The 20215-nt window shown below is 35.2% G+C and overlaps 1 protein-coding gene across 1 annotated transcript; it reads right to left on the bottom strand.

The window, feature by feature from the left end:
• Positions 1 to 994: 994 nt before the first annotated feature.
• On the bottom strand, positions 995 to 13198 carry LOC132543765 (CUE domain-containing protein 2-like). Its single transcript, XM_060207286.1, has 9 exons — positions 13123 to 13198; positions 11146 to 11299; positions 8740 to 8883; positions 8575 to 8633; positions 7274 to 7374; positions 5028 to 5207; positions 3716 to 3792; positions 3356 to 3416; positions 995 to 2441 (listed from the first exon to the last, which is right to left on the bottom strand). The coding sequence occupies exons 2-9, from the start codon at positions 11223 to 11225 to the stop codon at positions 2295 to 2297; spliced, it is 849 nt and encodes a 282-aa protein (XP_060063269.1). The 5' UTR covers positions 11226 to 11299; positions 13123 to 13198; the 3' UTR covers positions 995 to 2294.
• Positions 13199 to 20215: the final 7017 nt, after the last annotated feature.

Here is a 20215-nt window from a genome sequence, read left to right as displayed (position 1 = left end):
ATCTAATTCTTACTTCATCATATATCTAATTCTTACTTATATCATCATATATCTAATTCTTACTTCATCATATATCTTATTCTTACTTCATATATCTAATTCTTACTTCATCATATATCTAATTCTTATTTCATCATATATCTAATTCTTACTTCATCATATATCTAATTCTTACTTCATATATCTAATTCTTACTTCATCATATATCTAATTCTTATTTCATCATATATCTAATTCTTACTTCATCATATATCTAATTCTTACTTCATTATATATCTAATGCTTCATCATTTATCTAATTCTTACTTCATCATATATTTAATTCTTCATCATATATCTAATTCTTACTTCATCATATATCTAATTCTCACTTCATCATTTATCTAATTCTTACTTCATCATATATCTAATTCTTACTTCATCATATATCTAATGCTTCATCACTTATCTAATTCTTACTTCATCATATATTTAATTCTTCATCATATATCTAATTCTTACTTCATCATATATCTAATTCTTATTTCATCATATATCTAATACTTACTTCATCATATATCTAATTCTTATTTCATCATATATCTAATTCTTACTTCATCATATATCTAATTCTCACTTCATCATTTATCTAATTCTTACTTCATCATATATCTAATGCTTCATCATATATCTAATAAGAGAGCACCAACATTTTTACTTTTATTCAGCATCAGAAGTCAATGACATTTAAATGTGATGTACAATACTTCATAATTTCTTAACTTGAGGAGCACCTGTTTAAAATAAATGTTACTATTTCATAAAGTTTTAATCAAATTTCTACATCAGTTAGGTATATTTGAATGCTCTTTCCTATACAACTGTGTGAATCATTAATTTTGTTAATTTCTGTTGAGTGAAGTGAGCCTAAAATCAGATGGAATGGTTAGTATGTAGTTTCTGTCTCACAGCTGTTGTCTTGGTTGTATTTCAAGTAAAAATGTGAAAACTCAAATTTGTTAAACATGTTCCAATATCTTTATTTCCTCAATGAAAAAACAGTCAGTGAGAATTAAAATTATTGTATAAAAACATCACATTTATAATGGTGGAAATGAATGGTACAATTCACAATAGAATGATAGTAGGAAGACTTAAATCTTTGTGGAATGTCAAACTACTGGCCCCACCCTCATAATGATCTAGAATCAGAAGTTATTCCCTCTGAGCTTCCCATCCATAGTATAAAAATGTAAAAAGGTTATCATCGTAAATTTAGTGGGTTTTTTTTATTTAGGACACTTTAAGTCAATAAATCAAGAGGCCCAAATGGCCTGTTATTACTCCCCTGATCGTATTCAGAAACAACTTTGTTGATAGAGCCAACTTAAAAACTCATTACACTGGTATGTTAAGAGCCAATTAAAGTGATCTGAGGCCTTTTGGTTATTGGGAAATTGTTGTTTGAAAATTTAAACATCTTTGACCCCTGTGATCATGAAATCGAGTCATAATCATTTGTTTGAAGAAATAGAAAAGCCCTTAACCCTAACAAGTTATTAGTGGAATATTACAACCCTGGGCTTATGGTTATTGCATATAAAGATTTTATTGCATAAACCATGTGACCTTGAATGTAAGTCAAGGTCACCATACTGAACAAAAATGGAAGCTGTTTATCAAAGATTGCTTTTGGACTAAATATCTAATATCATGACCATGAGCCTTTTGGGTGAGGAGAAATACTTGTTTAAAATACATCAGAAAGACAAACACTGAGTCCTTGCCTTAGGCGTTTTATCCTTCTAGCAATTGACTGGAAAACAACTTCACAGTAATCAACCTTAAAAAGCACTGCGCTACAATGATGTACAGAGAGTCTCTAAGGTCAGTATTGGAACTGAGAGTTACACAGCCTATCAAACAGATACTGTGTCAGTTTCTCGGTGGTTAATGAGTTTTACATGCCAGTGTAGTACTTCTGACATTGATACAATAAAACATCAATGTTATTTTTAGATACAAGCTAAATGTGAATGATATGAATAAAACACACATCCTTGTAGAACTTTTATGTTCCTACATGTATATAACTTGTTCACTTTACTTTATATAAAAGTGAATGTTGCAAGCAAACTTCTAGCAAAGGCTTAAATATGTCTAGAAAATTCATGATGTTTTGTTTCACAGTGTAAGTGACTAGAAACAGCTTAAAATACATTTATTAGAAGCAGTAAGGTTAGAACCAATAACTAAACTGATTTCTTTTCCTGTTTACAACGGAAACAAAGTTGTTTTGTTCATAGATATCATTATCAATGAAACCGGTACTTTCTAGCTGGTTTGAGATTTACATAAGTTTTTTTCATATCCTCATCTTCAGCCTTCTTGACTTCTGTGAATTTTTCACCTTTAGTCGAAACAATTCTGTTCTCCAGATACCGCACCATTTTCTTTGATTCCTGAAACAGTAAATACAAGAACGTTCAAACACATATTACTTCTAATATCAACACATATAAACATTGTATGAAACAGTATCTAAATCTGTCTAGTGGTTTATGAGGTACATTGTTCACAAAGTTTTTATTAGAGAAATAGTCAAAGGTGACCTATGACATCTATTGTTGATGAATGACCTAATCTAATTAATTGTTGACCTTGGTCGGTACAGTGTGAATAAATCTTAATCTGTCCGTGAGTTCAGGAGTTATACAATACACAAGGATATCACACGGACACACAAGAGTGACCCAAGAATTTTAACCTTGACCTTAATTTCTACTAAAATCAACAGTACCAGGGACAACATATGATTTTAGTGATAGCTATGTACAGTTAACAAATATCAACAGTACTAGGGACAACATATGATTTTAGTGATAGCTATGTACAGTTAACAAATATCAACAGTACTAGGGACAACATATCATTTTAGTGATAGCTATGTACAGTTAACAAATATCAACAGTACTAGGGACAACATATGATTTCAGTGATAGCTATGTACAGGTAACAAATATCAACAGTACTAGGGACACCATATGATTTCAGTGATAGCTATGTACAGGTAACAAATATCAGCAGTACTAGGGACACCATATGATTTCAGTGATAGCTATGTACAGGTAACAAATATCAACTGTACTAGGGACAACATATGATTTCAGTGATAGCTATGTACAGGTAACAAATATCAGCAGTACTAGGGACACCATATGATTTCAGTGATAGCTATGTACAGGTAACAAATATCAACAGTACTAGGGACAACATATGATTTCAGTGATAGCTATGTACAGGTAACAAATATCAACAGTACTAGGGACAACATATGATTTCAGTGATAGCTATGTACAGGTAATAAATTACTTACAGTTTTTGGTGCGAGAGGGTTGAAAGTTTTCTTATCCTCATCAGCATCAACATAAGAATACCTGAAATATGTGATTAAATCCAATTACTTACATAAGTAAACTTGTATACAGTCTAGAATTAACTCCTTTGTCGCTCTAACAAGAACAGCAGTATTAATCACTTACATAAGTACACTTGTATATAGTCCAGAATTAACTCCTTTGTCGCTCTAACACAGAACAGCAGTATTACTTACAATACAAACATGTCTTTTTTATGTTTAGGCTAGCAAAAGAAAACCAAATTCCTGATTTTTCATTAACTGCATTGAATATTTCCTAACAATAATAAGAGAGGCATCAACATCACCACTATATACCTGGCTATCAGGGTGTCTTTTAAATCCTTGTCATCCAGAACAGATACTTTTGTTTTCTTCTTCACCTTTTCAGTCACCTAAACAATTAATAGAACATAGGCATTATATTAAACAGACACTAGGGTCTATCAATCATACGTTGTTACAAGTGAGCTGTACTGCCCCTGTATGTTTGGTGTGTAAGAGCTGTACAGTCCCTGTATGTTTTGTGTGTAAGAGCTGTACAGTCCCTGTATGTTTTGTGTGTAAGAGCTGTACAGTCCCTGTATGTTTTGTGTGTAAGAGCTGTACAGTCCCTGTATGTTTTGTGTGTAAGAGCTGTACAGCCCCTCTATGTTTGGTGTGTAAGAGCTGTACAGCACCTGTATGTTTTGTGTATAAGAGTAGTATAGCCCCTGTATGTTTGGTGTGTAAGAGCTGTACAGCCCCTCTATGTTTGGTGTGTAAGAGCTGTACAGCCCCTCTATGTTTGGTGTGTAAGAGCTGTACAGCCCCTCTATGTTTGGTGTGTAAGAGCTGTACAGCCCCTCTATGTTTGGTGTGTAAGAGCTGTACAGCCCCTGTATATCAGTGCAGTATGAAATATAGTCCTTCTATGTCTGGTGTGTGAACGAGATAGTCCCTTTATGTATATGGTGTGTGAGCTGTACAGTCCCTTTATGTATATGGTGTGTTAGATGTACAGTCCCTTTATGTATATGGTGTGTGAGCTGTACAGTCCCTTTAGGTATATGGTGTGTGAGCTGTACAGTCCCTTTATGTATATGGTGTGTGAGCTGTACAGTCCCTTTATGTATATGGTGTGTGAGCTGTACAGTCCCTTTAAGTATATGGTGTGTGAGCTGTACAGTCCCTTTAGGTATATGGTGTGTGAGCTGTACAGTCCCTTTAGGTATATGGTGTGTTAGATGTACAGTCCCTTTATGTATATGGTGTGTTAGATGTACAGTCCCTGTATGTATATGGTGTGTGAGATGTACAGTCCCTTTATGTATATGGTGTGTGAGCTGTACAGTCCCTTTAGGTATATGGTGTGTTAGCTGTACAGTACCTTTATGTATATGGTGTGTTAGATGTACAGTCCCTTTAGGTATATGGTGTGTTAGCTGTACAGTACCTTTATGTATATGGTGTGTGAGCTGTACAGTCCCTTTAGGTATATGATGTGTTAGCTGTACAGTACCTTTATGTATATGGTGTGTGAGCTGTACAGTCCCTTTATGTATATGGTTTGTTAGCTGTACAATCCCTTTATGTATATGGTGTGTGAGCTGTACAGTCCCTGTTGTCCTTTGTCAGTTGTAACACAGACCTGTTTTATACTCTCCCCGGACTCTTGTCTGTCAAGTATCAGTTGTATGGTGTTTTCCATGTCCCCACTAGCAAGTCCAAGACAGTGGGTCACCTCCATTGTACAAGCTGCTGGAAACATTTCTCGTAACATTTTCATTTCATCACTTTCCTCTTCTTCTGTTTTATCTCGGTCTTTTTCCTGTGAGAAGCAATATTTTTACTTGAAAATACACAAACAACATGGCTGACAGGTGGCTGTCATGGATTATGACAGTAGTTTGTTATTGTTATTTCTATCTGTATCTTTCTAGATTTCATTTGTAGGGACCCCTAAATCCTTTGCGAATTATCCTGCTTTCGGAATGATTCGATAAACAATGTGGCTGACGGGCCGCCATCTTGGATTTAGACAGAAATAATTTGTTATTACTGTTTTTTGAACAAGTACTGGATGGAATATATGTAGGGACCTCATCATCCATAGTTGTACCCTTTTTAAGTTGAGACTGATCAGAAAAACAAAATGGCTGACAGACAGCCATTATGATTCAGAAATATTTTCATCACTATATCTTCAGAATTACCTCATGGATCTTTCTCAAATTTCAAACATCTATTTCCCTTAGTCCCTTGGTGTGTCCTGTTGATTTTGGGACTGATCAGAAAAATCAAAATGGCTACTGGGTAGCCATCTTGTATTTTGACAATGAAATATTATCTCTATTTCTTTGGAAGTATTGAACAGATCTGTCTAAAATTCCATATTTGAGACCCCTTGGTCCCTAGTTGTGCCCTTTCAATTTTGAGACTCTTGAGAGAAAAAAAAATGACCAACAGACTGCCATCTTGGATTTTGACAATAAAAGATTGTTAGAGCTATTTCTTTAGAAGTACTGGATGGATCTGTCTCAGATTTCATATGCTAGCTTCCCTTGGCCCTACATTATGTAGTTTTTTATCTAGTGTATTTCTTACGTAGATTTCTCTCTGTTCCTACTTGTGCCCATTTCATTTTCAGTCAGATCAGGGAAATGAAATCCTGAAGAGGGGTCCATCTTAGATCTTGAAATTTAGGTTTGTTATCGCTATTTCTTCAGAAGTACTGAAGGGATGTTTTTCTTAATTTTCAATGTAGTTTTCCTCTTTCCATCTTGAGAGGAATTCTCCAATTTCATGTAAATAAGGGCAAATTAATGAAAAGAAGAGAGAAAGGGAAAGGATTCGACTTTTAAAGAACCAATTAAGATGAAACAATGGTGGGCACAAAGATCTCTCTGTGATCTCTTGTATTCATGAATTGGATACTAGACAAAATCCATGAATATTTGCCAGGGTAATGAGACGTTAAAAATCCTTGAAATAGAAAATTTCTTTGTTTCCATCATATAACTATAATATTTTTTAAAAGATTTTGACCAAATTTGGTAAATTGCTGTTTACTTGTGATATCTCAAATGAGTTCAACATGGTGGTCAACATCTGTCAATTACTTACACTGTTTTAAAAAAAATTCTGTGTTTATTTATCTTAGCCTTTAATCAAATCCTAGATGTTACGAATGACTTTCCCTGAAGGGGCCTGGTGTATCTATATCCTATCCTGTTTACCTCATTGTCTGACATGGCTTTCCCTGAAGGGGCCAAGTGTATCTATATCCTATCCTGTTTACCTCATTGTCTGACATGGCTTTCCCTGAAGAGGCCTAGTGTATCTATATCCTATCCTGTTTACCTCATTGTCTGACATGGCTTTCCCTGAAGATGCCTAGTGTATCTATATCCTATCCTGTTTACCTCATTGTCTGACATGGCTTTCCCTGAAGAGGCCTAGTGTATCTATATCCTATCCTGTTTACCTCAATGTCTGACATGGCTTTCCCTGAAGAGGCCTAGTGTATCTATATCCTATCCTGTTTACCTCATTGCCTGACATGGCTTTCCCTGAAGAGGCCTAGTGTATCTATATCCTATCCTGTTTACCTCATTGTCTGACATGGCTTTCCCTGAAGAGGCCTAGTGTATCTATATCCTATCCTGTTTACCTCATTGTCTGACATGGCTTTCCCTGAAGAGGCCTAGTGTATCTATATCCTATCCTGTTTACCTCATTGTCTGACATGGCTTTCCCTGAAGAGGCCTAGTGTATCTATATCCTATCCTGTTTACCTCATTGTCTGACATGGCTTTCCCTGAAGGGGCCTGGTGTATCTATATCCTATCCTGTTTACCTCATTGTCTGACATGTTATAGCAAAGAAAACTGTTACCTGTGCACAGTTTGCATTTTCTGTGTCACCAGTCGAGGCAGTTATAGCTTCTAGGAGGTCATCACTGAGAGAGGTTTGTCTTTGTCTTGTTGGTACATTGGCTGCAGTAAAAGTCAAACCTAAATCTGCTTAAGGGTTTAGAAGACATCTTGTTCAAAATAATTTTACATTTCAAAAGAAACCATAGATGATCTTTAACTCTTCAACCTTCACCGATGATCATTAAAATAAAGTTAGGTGTAGAACTTAACAATGTGATACCTACGAGTAAACATAAACCTTATGAAAGATATCTTAAACATGAAGCTTTTAATTTGCTTTCTGATGTAAATTGATTACTATATACACCAGTAAACTAAGTGATTACTATATACCCCAGTAAACTTAGTGATTACTATATACCCCAGTAAACTAAGTGATTACTATATACCCCAGTAAACTTAGTGATTACTATATACCCCAGTAAACTTAGTGGTTACTATATACCCCAGTAAACTTAGTGATTACTATATACCCCAGTAAACTAAGTGATTACTATATACCCCAGTAAACTTAGTGGTTACTATATACCCCAGTAAACTTAGTGGTTACTATATACCCCAGTAAACTTAGTGGTTACTATATACCCCAGTAAACTTAGTGGTTACTATATACCCCAGTAAACTTAGTGGTTACTATATACCCCAGTAAACTTAGTGATTACTATATACCCCAGTAAACTTAGTGATTACTATATACCCCAGTAAACTTAGTGGTTACTATATACCCCAGTAAACTAAGTTAGTGATTACTATATACCCCAGTAAACTTAGTGATTACTATATACCCCAGTAAACTAAGTGATTACTATATACCCCAGTAAACTTAGTGATTACTATATACCCCAGTAAACTTAGTGATTACTATATACCCCAGTAAACTTAGTGATTACTATATACCCCAGTAAACTTAGTGATTACTATATACCCCAGTAAACTTAGTGATTACTATATACCCCAGTAAACTTAGTGATTACTATATACCCCAGTAAACTTAGTGATTACTATATACCCCAGTAAACTTAGTGATTACTATATACCCCAGTAAACTTAGTGATAACTATATACCCAAGTAAACTAAGTTAGTGATTACTATACACCCCAGTAAACTTAGTGATTACTATATACCCCAGTAAACTTAGTGATTACTATATACCCCAGTAAACCTAGTTAGTGGTATAAAAGCTGAAACATTTGATATATATTTACTTTTATTTCAGAAAACATTACAGATCATAATGGATTTAGATTGATTCTCCATACCTGTTTCTTTCATAACAAGATTTGAGGCCAGTTGGAACATCCATTCACAGATATCCACACTATAACAAAAACAAAGAAACTTGAATGCAATAGATTTCTGAATTACGGGAGGTATATCTATTATTTGTGAATCAGTAAGAACATGGGCATTGACAGACCTGTTACCTTGTAATCTCTCCAAAGCCAGGAACATAAGCATCCATCATCTCTACAAACTGATCCACATCGATATTCTCTTCTGCATCCTGCCCATTACCAAGGTCCTCCAATATGGTTATCACATAGTCCAACACCACATCATCAATATCCCTACAAGGAATGACACATCTTCATCCAAATTTATAGACAAAGCACATTTCATAACATTTATACAAAGCTATACACCTCTCAATAACATTTCTACTATAAAGAAACAGTAAACCTGTCATCAATGTCCTTACACAGGTACAGAATACCTGTCATCAATGTCCTTACACGGGTACAAAACACCTGTCATCAATGTCCTTACAGAATTACAGAACACCTGTCATCAATGTCCTTACACAGGTACAGAACACTTGTCATCAATGTCCTTACACAGTTACAAAACACCTGTCATCAATGTACTTACACAGGTACAAAACACCTGTCACCAATGTCCTTTCACAGGTACAAAACACCTATCATCAACGTCCTTACACAGGTACAAAACACCTGTCATCAATGTCCTTACAGTTATAGAACACTTATCATCAATGTCCTTACATAGTTACAGAATACCTGTCATTGATGTCCCTACACAAGTACAAAACACCTGTCATCAATGTCCTTTCACAGTTACAGAACACCTGTCATCAATGACCTTACACAGGTAGAGAATACCTGTCATCAATGTCTTTACACAGGTACAAAACACCTGTCATCAATGTCCTTTCACATTTACAGAATACCTGTCATCAATGTCCTTACACAGTTACAGAACACCTGTCATCAATGTCCTTACACAGGTACAAACCTCCTGTCATCAATGTCCTTACACAGTTACAGAACACCTATCATCAATGACCTTACACATGTACAGAACACCTGTCATCAATGTCCTTACACATGTACAAAACACCTGTCATCAATGTCCTTTCACAGTTACAGAACACCTGTCATCGATGTCCTTACACAGTTACAGAACACCTATCATCAATGACCTTACACATGTACAGAACACCTGTCATCAATGTCCTTACACATGTACAAAACACCTGTCATCAATGTCCTTTCACAGTTACAGAACACCTGTCATTGATGTCCTTACACAGGTACAAAACACCTGTCATCAATGTCCTTACACAGGTACAAAACACCTGTCATCAATGACCTTACACAGGTACAGAATACCTGTCATCAATGTCTTTACACAGGTACAAACCTTCTGTCATCAATGTCCTTACACAGTTATAGAACACCTGTCATCAATGTCCTTACACAAGTACAGAACATCTGTCATCCATGTCCTTACACAAGTACAGAACATCTGTCATCCATGTCCTTACAAAGGCACAAAACACTTGTCATCAATGTCCTTCCACAGGTACAGAATACCTGTCATCAATGTCCTTACAAAGGCACAAAACACTTGTCATCAATGTCCTTACACAGTTACAGAACACCTGTCATCAATGTCCTTACACAGGTACAAACCTCCTGTCATCAATGTCCTTACCAGTAAAAGAACACCTATCATCAATGACCTTACACATGTACAGAACACCTGTCATCAATGTCCTTACACAGTTACAGAACACCTGTCATCAATGACCTTACACAGGTACAAAACACCTGTCATCAATGTCCTTACACAGGTACAAAACACCTGTCATCAATGTCCTTTCACAGTTACAGAACACCTGTCATGAATGACCTTACACAGGTACAGAACACCTGTCATCAATGTCCTTACACAGTTACAGAACACCTGTCATCAATGACCTTACACAGGTACAGAACACCTGTCATTTATGTCCTTACACAGGTACAAAACACCTGTCATCAATGTCCTTACACAGGTACAAAACACCTGTCATCAATGTCCTTACACAGGTACAGAATACCTGTCATCACTGTCCTTACACAGTTACAGAACACCTGTCATCAATGTCCTTAGACAGGTACAGAACACCTGTCATCAATGTCCTTACACAGGTACAGAACACCTGTCATCAATGTCCTTACACAGGTACAAAACACCTGTCATCAATGTCCTTACACAGGTACAGAATACCTGTCATCACTGTCCTTACACAGTTACAGAACACCTGTCATCAATGTCCTTAGACAGGTACAGAACACCTGTCATCAATGTCCTTATACAATTACAGAATACCTGTCATCAATGTCCTTAGACAGGTACAAAACACCTGTCATCAATGTCCTTAGACAGGTACAAAACACCTGTCATCAATGTCCTTACACAGGTACACAACACCTTTTATGGTGACACAGTGTAGCTATAGTTTAATGGTGACACTGTGTAGCTACGGTAACTAAACGTAGTGTCTTCTCTTGCTCAGATCAGTGTTTGTTTGATGCTGAACTTACAGCATGCTATAGTCCAGATGGTGCTTCACTAGGAATTTGTGTAGTTCATCCTGTACAGTTGATCTCCTGGTTGTAGCCATGCAAAATATCTTGAATGTTGTCTACCAGTAAAACTGAGTAACTTTAAGCTGCAGATCTTGCCACTGTACTCCGTCTATTAAAATACAATTAAAACCAACATGTAAAGATACACAATCATTTGCATTTTTTGTGCACATAAAATATTTAAAGTCATTGAAACAGAGCTTTTTAATAGCATGAATATATGAATAAAAGCTTGACATATGTTTTTAATCACAATTTTCACCAAGTTTAAACAAATGCAACATATAGATGTAAATAGATGAACATTCAGTCAGATAGAGCAGGAATACATTCTTTCCCCATCTCTTGCATAGATGTAAACATGTAGTCAGAAAAAGGAACTAACATATGTAATACAGGTCATTAGCTATTTCATATGCCTCTGCTAGCATTCGAACCCAGGACTCCTCATTTACTAGTCTGGCGCTCAACAAATCAAGCTAAAGAGAAATTCTCTCTAGCCGAGTGGTATATTGCGACTAGTATTTTACCAGGGTTACATACTCCCCCACCAGGAAATAACTTGTCCTTGAGTTTTCAGGGGTTACAGCAATGCTAATGGGGCAAAGCTAAGTATCATTCCTGAGTTCCTATATGGGTGCCAATGTAATACAGGTCATTATTCATTTCATTTCCTCTGCTAGGATTCAAACCCGCGACCCCTTGCTTACTAGTCGGACACTCCACTTATCAAGCTAAAGAAAAGTTTTCTCTAGTGGAGTATTATATTGCAGCTAGTATTTACCAAGGTTACATATCAATTCTAATTTGGTCATTTTTACCTCAATTTTCAACCTGTCATCATTAAAAAGCAAATATATTCAAGTTATCCAAATGAAGTCAAAAGGCTCCACACCGGAGTGCTGCTATTTCTTAGGACTTAGTTAGAATATCAACAATCTTTTGCGATTCAACCAACAATATGTACCAACGTAAATATATATTATACTTTACACAACTATGGTTTGTTGACAGGTTTTTTGTCTCAGTGTTTTGGGTATCATCTCACCGTAGAACGTCAGTGTTCTGGCAATGTGAAACCCCCTCATTGGGATGGAACTGTCTGTAGCTGTGATCATTGATTATTTGATGGTTCCGGGGCTTCATATTGCCTTAACCTAATTCTAGCAGTAAGAACATGTCCAGAAGCTGAAAGGAGTTTAACGTCTTTCTAGATCTGGTTTGTGTTTGGGTAATTTTGAAGTCTCTCTAATACCTTAAAATAATTGTATCATCTGATACTATCCCTAGACCCCTGGACAAGTATGGTGCATCAGCCTGCCATATGGTACTGGATCTTCAACCTCTACAGCTTCAGGAAGGAAGTTTGGCTCACCTTGGATAGGTGCCATTCAGGCCAAGCTACATTTACATGATACCATATCATGAGCAGAGGTTTCAGGCACCTGAGTGGAATTCTCAAATGACAATATGCTGGTGCTAAGAACTGGTACCGAGACTGAATAATGTTATCTTCCCTCCAATTTTTTATCTGTAGAAGCATCTGTATGTTTACAATGCAGGGTTGTTACAGACATGTAACGCATTGGGGGGAGGGGTGCATGTTTGCAATTGTTACTAGAGGCCACTGAAGGTCTCGGTGGTGACACTGTTGACAATTTTCTCATCAAGCAGGTTCCAGGCCATAATAGCACAAGGGAAGAACAAGTTCTTCCATTCTTGTATTTCGACCATTCAAGGTCCAAAGCAGAACCCCAGTAGAAAATCGGAACCTGCAGTAATGAACTGTGAAAGAAATTAAGACCTCATGAACAGTATTTTTATATACTAAAATATTTCATTTAAAAAACTTATTTATTTAGTGTTATTTATATATATTGACCGATTAATGGTGATTCTATACTTTAGATATTTTGATTATATTATAAATACCTTGATAACAGACGAATGCTTTACCTCGGTATTAAGCTCAAGCTTATATCTTATAAACCACACGTTGACCGCTTCGCTGAAATACAGACGAAAACCTTGGAATCGATCAACCGATGCAGTTAACCTCTGGACCATATAACAATAAGCAACGCGGCTCAGCTTCATTATTCATATATTCATCGCACAAATAAAATATCCATTTGTTATCTTCATGAGCATTGTGCGGTATCTACTTGTTGTAATGTACTGAAATTGTTTCATAATAAAGTCAACATGATGATGATCTTCTACGGTTACAAGCAGCAGTCAAAAACACTGTAAAGATGACCTAATTTCGCCGCAAAAAAGCAACGCTTACCATCTATAGTCGTTCTTTTTGATCATTTACACATACAAATTTCATTTATATATCTAATTAGATTGATCTTTGCATAACTTTGTGAAACCCAATACTTACTCTCTTGTGTTGAAGAAGGTTGTTTACACCGGAAAACTCACGGAAAGTCTAAAATTTAAAACGATACACATTTTTATTCCGGATGACTGTCTGGAAATCCAGATTTATAACAATTTCTAAAATGTACATGTTAAATAACAGTGATACATATTAATCTTAATTATAATTTCAGCGATTTAATATTTAATCACAAATTCAATAGAAGACACAAAAGTCTTTTATTCCTGCATGGACTCATTATATGTAACGTGACGCTGCTCAAAATGGAACGCTACCCAAAACAGTATATATGCTTTGTGTAAATGTGGTATTTTATATTTGTTACAGGGCGAATTATGTTTCATGACACCAAAGTCAAGGAATAAACGAACCTCTAAAAATAAATAGGCCTTGGTGATCTATTACACCCCGTTACATATCGATGATGGTTTTCTTTCTACAAGTTAATATGTTTTGTTCATTCCATTTGATCACAGTTTAGGTTGAATTAAAGAACAGGGCATGCTTATGATCAACGGTACATGATATATTGTTTCGATCATATATTATCATTTAAAAATACAGATCAAGTTTATACATTAAATCATTCGAGACATCTTGGCCAGTTTTGTTTTTGTTTCATAAACATTATTTAGAATTACTCCTGAAATTAAAACATGATCGATTCACACTTAAGATGAGCTAAATTAAATCGAATGTAAGAATGTTAACGATACACGAGTCAATTGACTTCTCCAACAACAGTGTAAACGTACGTTATATTATGTAATCCACATTGAATTGACGAGGCAACAAGTCAACTAAATGGGTATTATAAATATTTAAATGCAACTTTTCCCGTGAACGGACTTAATGCATGATTGATCTAGATGATCACAGATCATTAACTAAGCTATGAAAATAGAACACAAACACTATGACGTTATAGCGTAGGACGAGGAAATCTAAAGCATGTAAGTACAGGAACAGATATGCACCACATGACGACATACTAAACATTATAAACAAAGAAGAATTAACGTCCGCAGTCCACCCAAGCTAAAGGTAAGCGTTATTTATTTATCATTGTTTATCAGATTGTGTATCAGTCAAAGAACATACAAGAGCTATTTTTCGAATCAATACACGGTTGGGTGTCCAGGACGATTTGCCGTACCACCAGGTAAAATATCTATTATATTTAGCTAGAAACAAGGGATCAATAAGGTTTGTATCGCTCACCTGGTGTAGTTCGCTGAAATTGTTTCATCTAAACCAAATGGGAAGAATATAAAAGATTTGCATCTATTTCCTCTATCAGGCCCATCCTTCTGCCACATGCCGATCAGATTCATCCTTTATACATGTACAAAATTAAGTTATCTTCACTATAAATGTTTCAGTCTAAATTGGGACAAAATTTCACCATCCCTAAAGAATAAGAGATATTTTAATGAGTTTGTTGAATATTTCCCGTACATTTCAAAGGGTCAGCATGTTAATCAGTCTGATCTTCTTTCGTTGCAGGGATATTTCAGTCTCCCACATGTAGACAATTCAAACCATTAGGTATACCTAACGGAACAACTTACCAGGGCCACATTGATGTGTTCGGTTCTCAGACCGAAAGAGTTGGGCTAAACTGTAATTTTCTTTCCTACTAATCAATAAGTTAATAATGGGAAGGTTTTGCTAGTGTTAACTTCGATCTTTCTGATAAAGAAATAGCCATCTTTGTACAATCCAAAGGGACTGTAGATAGTTAATAGTTAAAATCTAAGAAAAAGGGGTATTTAAAAGGAAGCTTTTCTGACTGTCAACCCTTCCTTATCTTATCCCTAACGCAATAGTTCTTGGAAGCCTATTTTTAGGTGTAGATAATAAATCTAGGATGATGACTTGATCACATAAATAGCGAAAATAGTAGACGCACACGTAAAACCAACAATATGGCTTTAAATGAATTCTCCTGGATACATGCCAGAATATTGATAAGGGTCAATGAAAAATCATTTCTGTGTAAAAGAATGGTTATAAATAGGAAAAACTGGCGTAACACCTAAAATTATACTGTCCCATTAGAAATTTTCGCTATATTATACATATATATATAGAACTGATCAATGCAGTAATAACAACAGTACGGACAAGTGAATTGTCAATTTTTCGAGGCAATCTGCCCCATTATCAAGACATAACTATTAAATAGAGTACATCACATACACAGAACATAAAACAGCTACAAAGTTATACACTAAAATCGAGAACAGTAGTGAACATTTCTTAGAGACACAGTCAGGATTTTCCACTAAAATAATATATGTAAAAATAAAACATGGTAATAATTAATTCTATATGTGAAAAATTCTGACTGCGTCTAAAAATACATATGTCATATGAACGGAGCATTCTTTAGATAATAATGGGTGTTTATCTACGTTTTCTATTATGTATTTACCGCATGTATGAAATCTATCTGTATCGAACATACACTACGTCACCCCCTAAAACAAAAGAGTACCGACATATCAACATAATCTCAATCTAAACTCAAAATTAAGGCAAAAGGCCAAAATTCGAACGAAAGAAAGATTTACACGGAGACTCCTGCAAAAAGAAAAATTAGAATAATACCAGGCGTTCCAAAAGAGTAAATCTGGGTCTATCCAAGTGATTAATGTCACGTTCTTAAATGGGAGAAAGATATACAACAACGGAACCAACAGGCAAACTATCAACCATCAAATACGTCCAGCTTCATATTTCACATAGAAATAGAATTTTCTCAATGAGATCACTATGACGACCGTAAAACTTCATCAACCTGCATCTTTTGAAACCCCGTGTTACGAGTTTGACTTCTTGCATAAAAATCGCAATAATGGGATCCGGCCCTTGAATATAGAATCAACTGCGACATGTAAACACGATATATTGGAGATGCAAGATTGTTGCTATTCAGAAATGGAAAATCCACAGGTTTAGAATACTGCTTGCTAGAAAGCTGTCAATGTTTTTTCGATACAAGAAAATATCGAGATAAGTTGCTGATGTAGAAGAAAGAGTCTGTCGTGTTTTTTTATTTCCAATTCTGATGGGTACCCATAATACGTGTTTTTTATTTCCAATTCTGATGGGTACCCATAATACGTGTTTTTGTTATTTAAAGACAAGACGTCGTTACTATATCTGAAAGTAAAATAACCTGTTTTGATAAGCTCTTTAATAAATTCAGTATACTGATATACCTAAATTAGAGTCTTGTCACTGAGTGGTCATCGTTCAAGTTATAGCACGTATTTCATGTGTTCTATATTTACTTTTATTTCATGTGTTCTGTTTACGGTAAAGATATTTACGGTTACGGAAGTAAATAAGTGAACATTATATCTACGTCGCTAAGCCAATGTTATTGTAAGGACACTGATGACACTGTTTATAAACCAGAGAAATACACTTACACATCTACTGATACTATTCACTTGTGTCTTACAGATGAGGAATCTTCTGAAGCAGTTTAAGGTAAGTTGCTTATCTATACCTTTCTTTTTCAATGAAGACGTGAATATTCAGATTTATTTACATGTTAATTAATCGACATACTTTTAAGAAATATTTAATTAATGAATTATTCTTGCTCTACTGAAGTTCATATGCGACCATCCTGCTACGATTTAAGTTTCAAAAGTCTGTCTACCTTTTATGTAAAACTACTTTCTGTAACGTCATTTCTTATTTGTTATTGTTGTCACTTTTGGAGATCGACAAATAAGAAGGATGTGTGTACAGAAATGTATACCGATTTTTTAGAGATACAGATAAAATATGTACTTTTCCTTTGTGAATTATCAATAAACAATACGTTAGGCCAATCTTTAGGTCATCTGACCTGAAGGGTCAGGTTGACATATAACCATCGTGTTTCGTCCATCTTTATGCGTCGTCCAGTTTAATGCGTAAACTTTCCACATTCTAATTACTTCTTCTCAATAACTAAAAGGCCCATGATGGCGATATTGGGCCTGTAGCATGATGGGGTCAAGTTTGTTCATACTAGTGGTCTTGGTGTACTTTTAATGTCATAGAATTCAAATATGTTAAAATATTTAAACGACTTCCTTTCAGTAATCAAATGACACAGGATGCGAATATTAGGCATTTAGCATGAATGTAAAAAGGGCTATCAAGCTTGTTAAAATAAATGACTTTGACTTATTCCAGGTCACAGGTGTCAAACACGTTAAAATCTTTAAATGACTTCGTAATAACCAAAAGGTTCAGGCTGAGGATATTGAGTCTGTATCATGATGGGGTAAAAGGCTACCAAGTTCGTTAAAATGACATTAACGTGCTTTCAAGGTCACAGGGATCAAACATATTAAAATCTTTAAACGATCTCTTCTCCATAACCAAATAACCAAGGGTGCTTGGTGCCCTTTTTCAATAACGAAGATGTCCAGGGACTTGATGTTGGCTCTGTAGCATGCCTGAATGAACGGTTACCAAGTTTGCTCAAATGAATGACATTCATTCAAGGTCAGTCATAGGTGTCAAATGCATAAAAATAGTTTAAACAATTTCTCCCCAATAACCCTGCGGGGACCTCAGATGACCGTTAAGCCACTTGTTATTTTCATTGCCGTTGAATTTTAAAATCTTTAAACAACTTCTGTGATGAAGGACTGTCAAGGTTGTTCATATAATTCACATTGAAGTACATTCAAGGGCATAGATATCAAGTATGTCAAAATCTTTAATCGACTTCTTCTCGATATTCAAAAGGCACAGACTGCTGATATTTTTTAAAATACAATTCTTCCTGAATGATGTGTGCATATCTGTTCTAGATATGTATGGAAAATGTTTTTACCTTCCACCTGATGGGCTATATTCATACATAGAAATATGATTATGGTTTCAGGTCAGATATGATATATCGTCTCCGTATAAAAAACGTGGTAAATAATAGACACTTTAGGTATAATTACGGAAACTAATCAACGGACATGGTTTACATTACAAACCTGTGTATATGAACAACATAGCTGACGATATGTGTAAATGAATCCACTTTATTATAGCCTTCTGTAGAATCATATATTTTCGTGTGGTTTCATTTGTGTTGTTTTCTGAACTATATATAAAAGAGCAAAAAGGCATAAAATAAATAGCTCAGTCACGCTATAGCTTATACTGAAGACATTGTTGGTTCATTAAGGCATTATATCAACTGCCTGAACCTTTTTAGTATTGAAAAGTCATTTGAAGATTTTAACACATTTGACCCCGTGACCTTTAAAATGAGAAAAGGTCAATGACACACAAACTTGGTAACCCTTCATCCCAGCAGGCCACAGGCCAGGTATCATCTTTTTGGTTATTGAGAAGTCCCGTTGAGACATGTTTGACACCCTAGAACTTGAAAGTCCCATCAGGTTACAGGCCCAATATCAGTAACATGAGCCTTCTGGTTATTGAGAAGAAATCTTCGGAATGGAAAGTTTACGGATGGCGCTCCACGACGGACGAAACACGATTACTTTTGGTCAAACTGACCCTTCATGTTAGATGACCTAAAATTCATTATATGATGGACACTTGATCTCATGGATGAATATAGCCCAATAAAGCTACATATACATACTTAGATGTTTCTGGACAAACGAGCTTGTTGGCTGAGTGTGCTCATGAAATCAAAGAAAATGAATCCCCCACGAAAATTAACCATTGATAGAATACTGGTCCCTATACATTATAAAAAAATTACAAGTTGTTCAAGTATTCTTCGATATACAGCGTATACTATTTCTTTTAAAGAACAAGGCGTTATACAAAAAACGCAAGGGTGAGTATATTTCACAGATTCAGTGTGTTTTATTGTTAGAACCAGTTTCCTGGTATTACTAATCGTTTTATCTTTTTGTTTTGCTTTATTTTCACTTTAATGGATTTTACGTTCATTATTTTAACCTTTCAGCGGACGAGTTTTACAAATAGTTTATTTCACATGTGCATCTAATATTGCTTTGTGGTACCGTCTTAGATTTTTAATATTAATGAAGTCACTATATTTTAATATCAATAGTAATTTTATCACCATTCTATCATTGTATTAATGGGTTTAACATCAGTCAGTAGTGTTGTTGATTTTTCATTAGATCTGGACTATCAACTTTAATTCAATTAACAAATATATATTCACATCCACTTTGTAACAATTATAAAACAGTCTATGTAACAAGTATAAAACAGTCTATGTAACAAGTATAAAACAGGCTAGGTAATAAGTATGAATTCGATGCAGTCATCATAACATTAAATTAAAAAACAATAAATATACTTACTTGTAATTTATATTTTTGTAATTTTAGCGACCTGCCTGGAAGTGCACTTCATCGTTAACAGCGAAAACGTCGTGATCGGAGATCAGAATGTGATCAGTGAGTCTATTCCTATGTATACAGTACATGTATACTGGAAACGATTTTGTTTTTGACGAAGGTCCAGTATACAGTTTCTCGTTAGCGATCATGATATAACTGCACGCCGAATATCATGTGCATGAATTACAGTCATCAAACAGGTTTTAATTAATATTAAACTCTCAGTTAATGAAATATTTTCCATTGTGTTTACGATTGCTACCACGGATACTTC

The sequence above is a fragment of the Ylistrum balloti genome, unplaced genomic scaffold (assembly GCF_031769215.1).
Source record: "Ylistrum balloti isolate Yb309-2 unplaced genomic scaffold, AGI_CSIRO_Ybal_v1 Utg369764, whole genome shotgun sequence".
Classification (NCBI taxonomy): Eukaryota; Metazoa; Mollusca; class Bivalvia; order Pectinida; family Pectinidae; genus Ylistrum; species Ylistrum balloti.
This window is presented reverse-complemented; position numbering and strand designations above follow the sequence as displayed.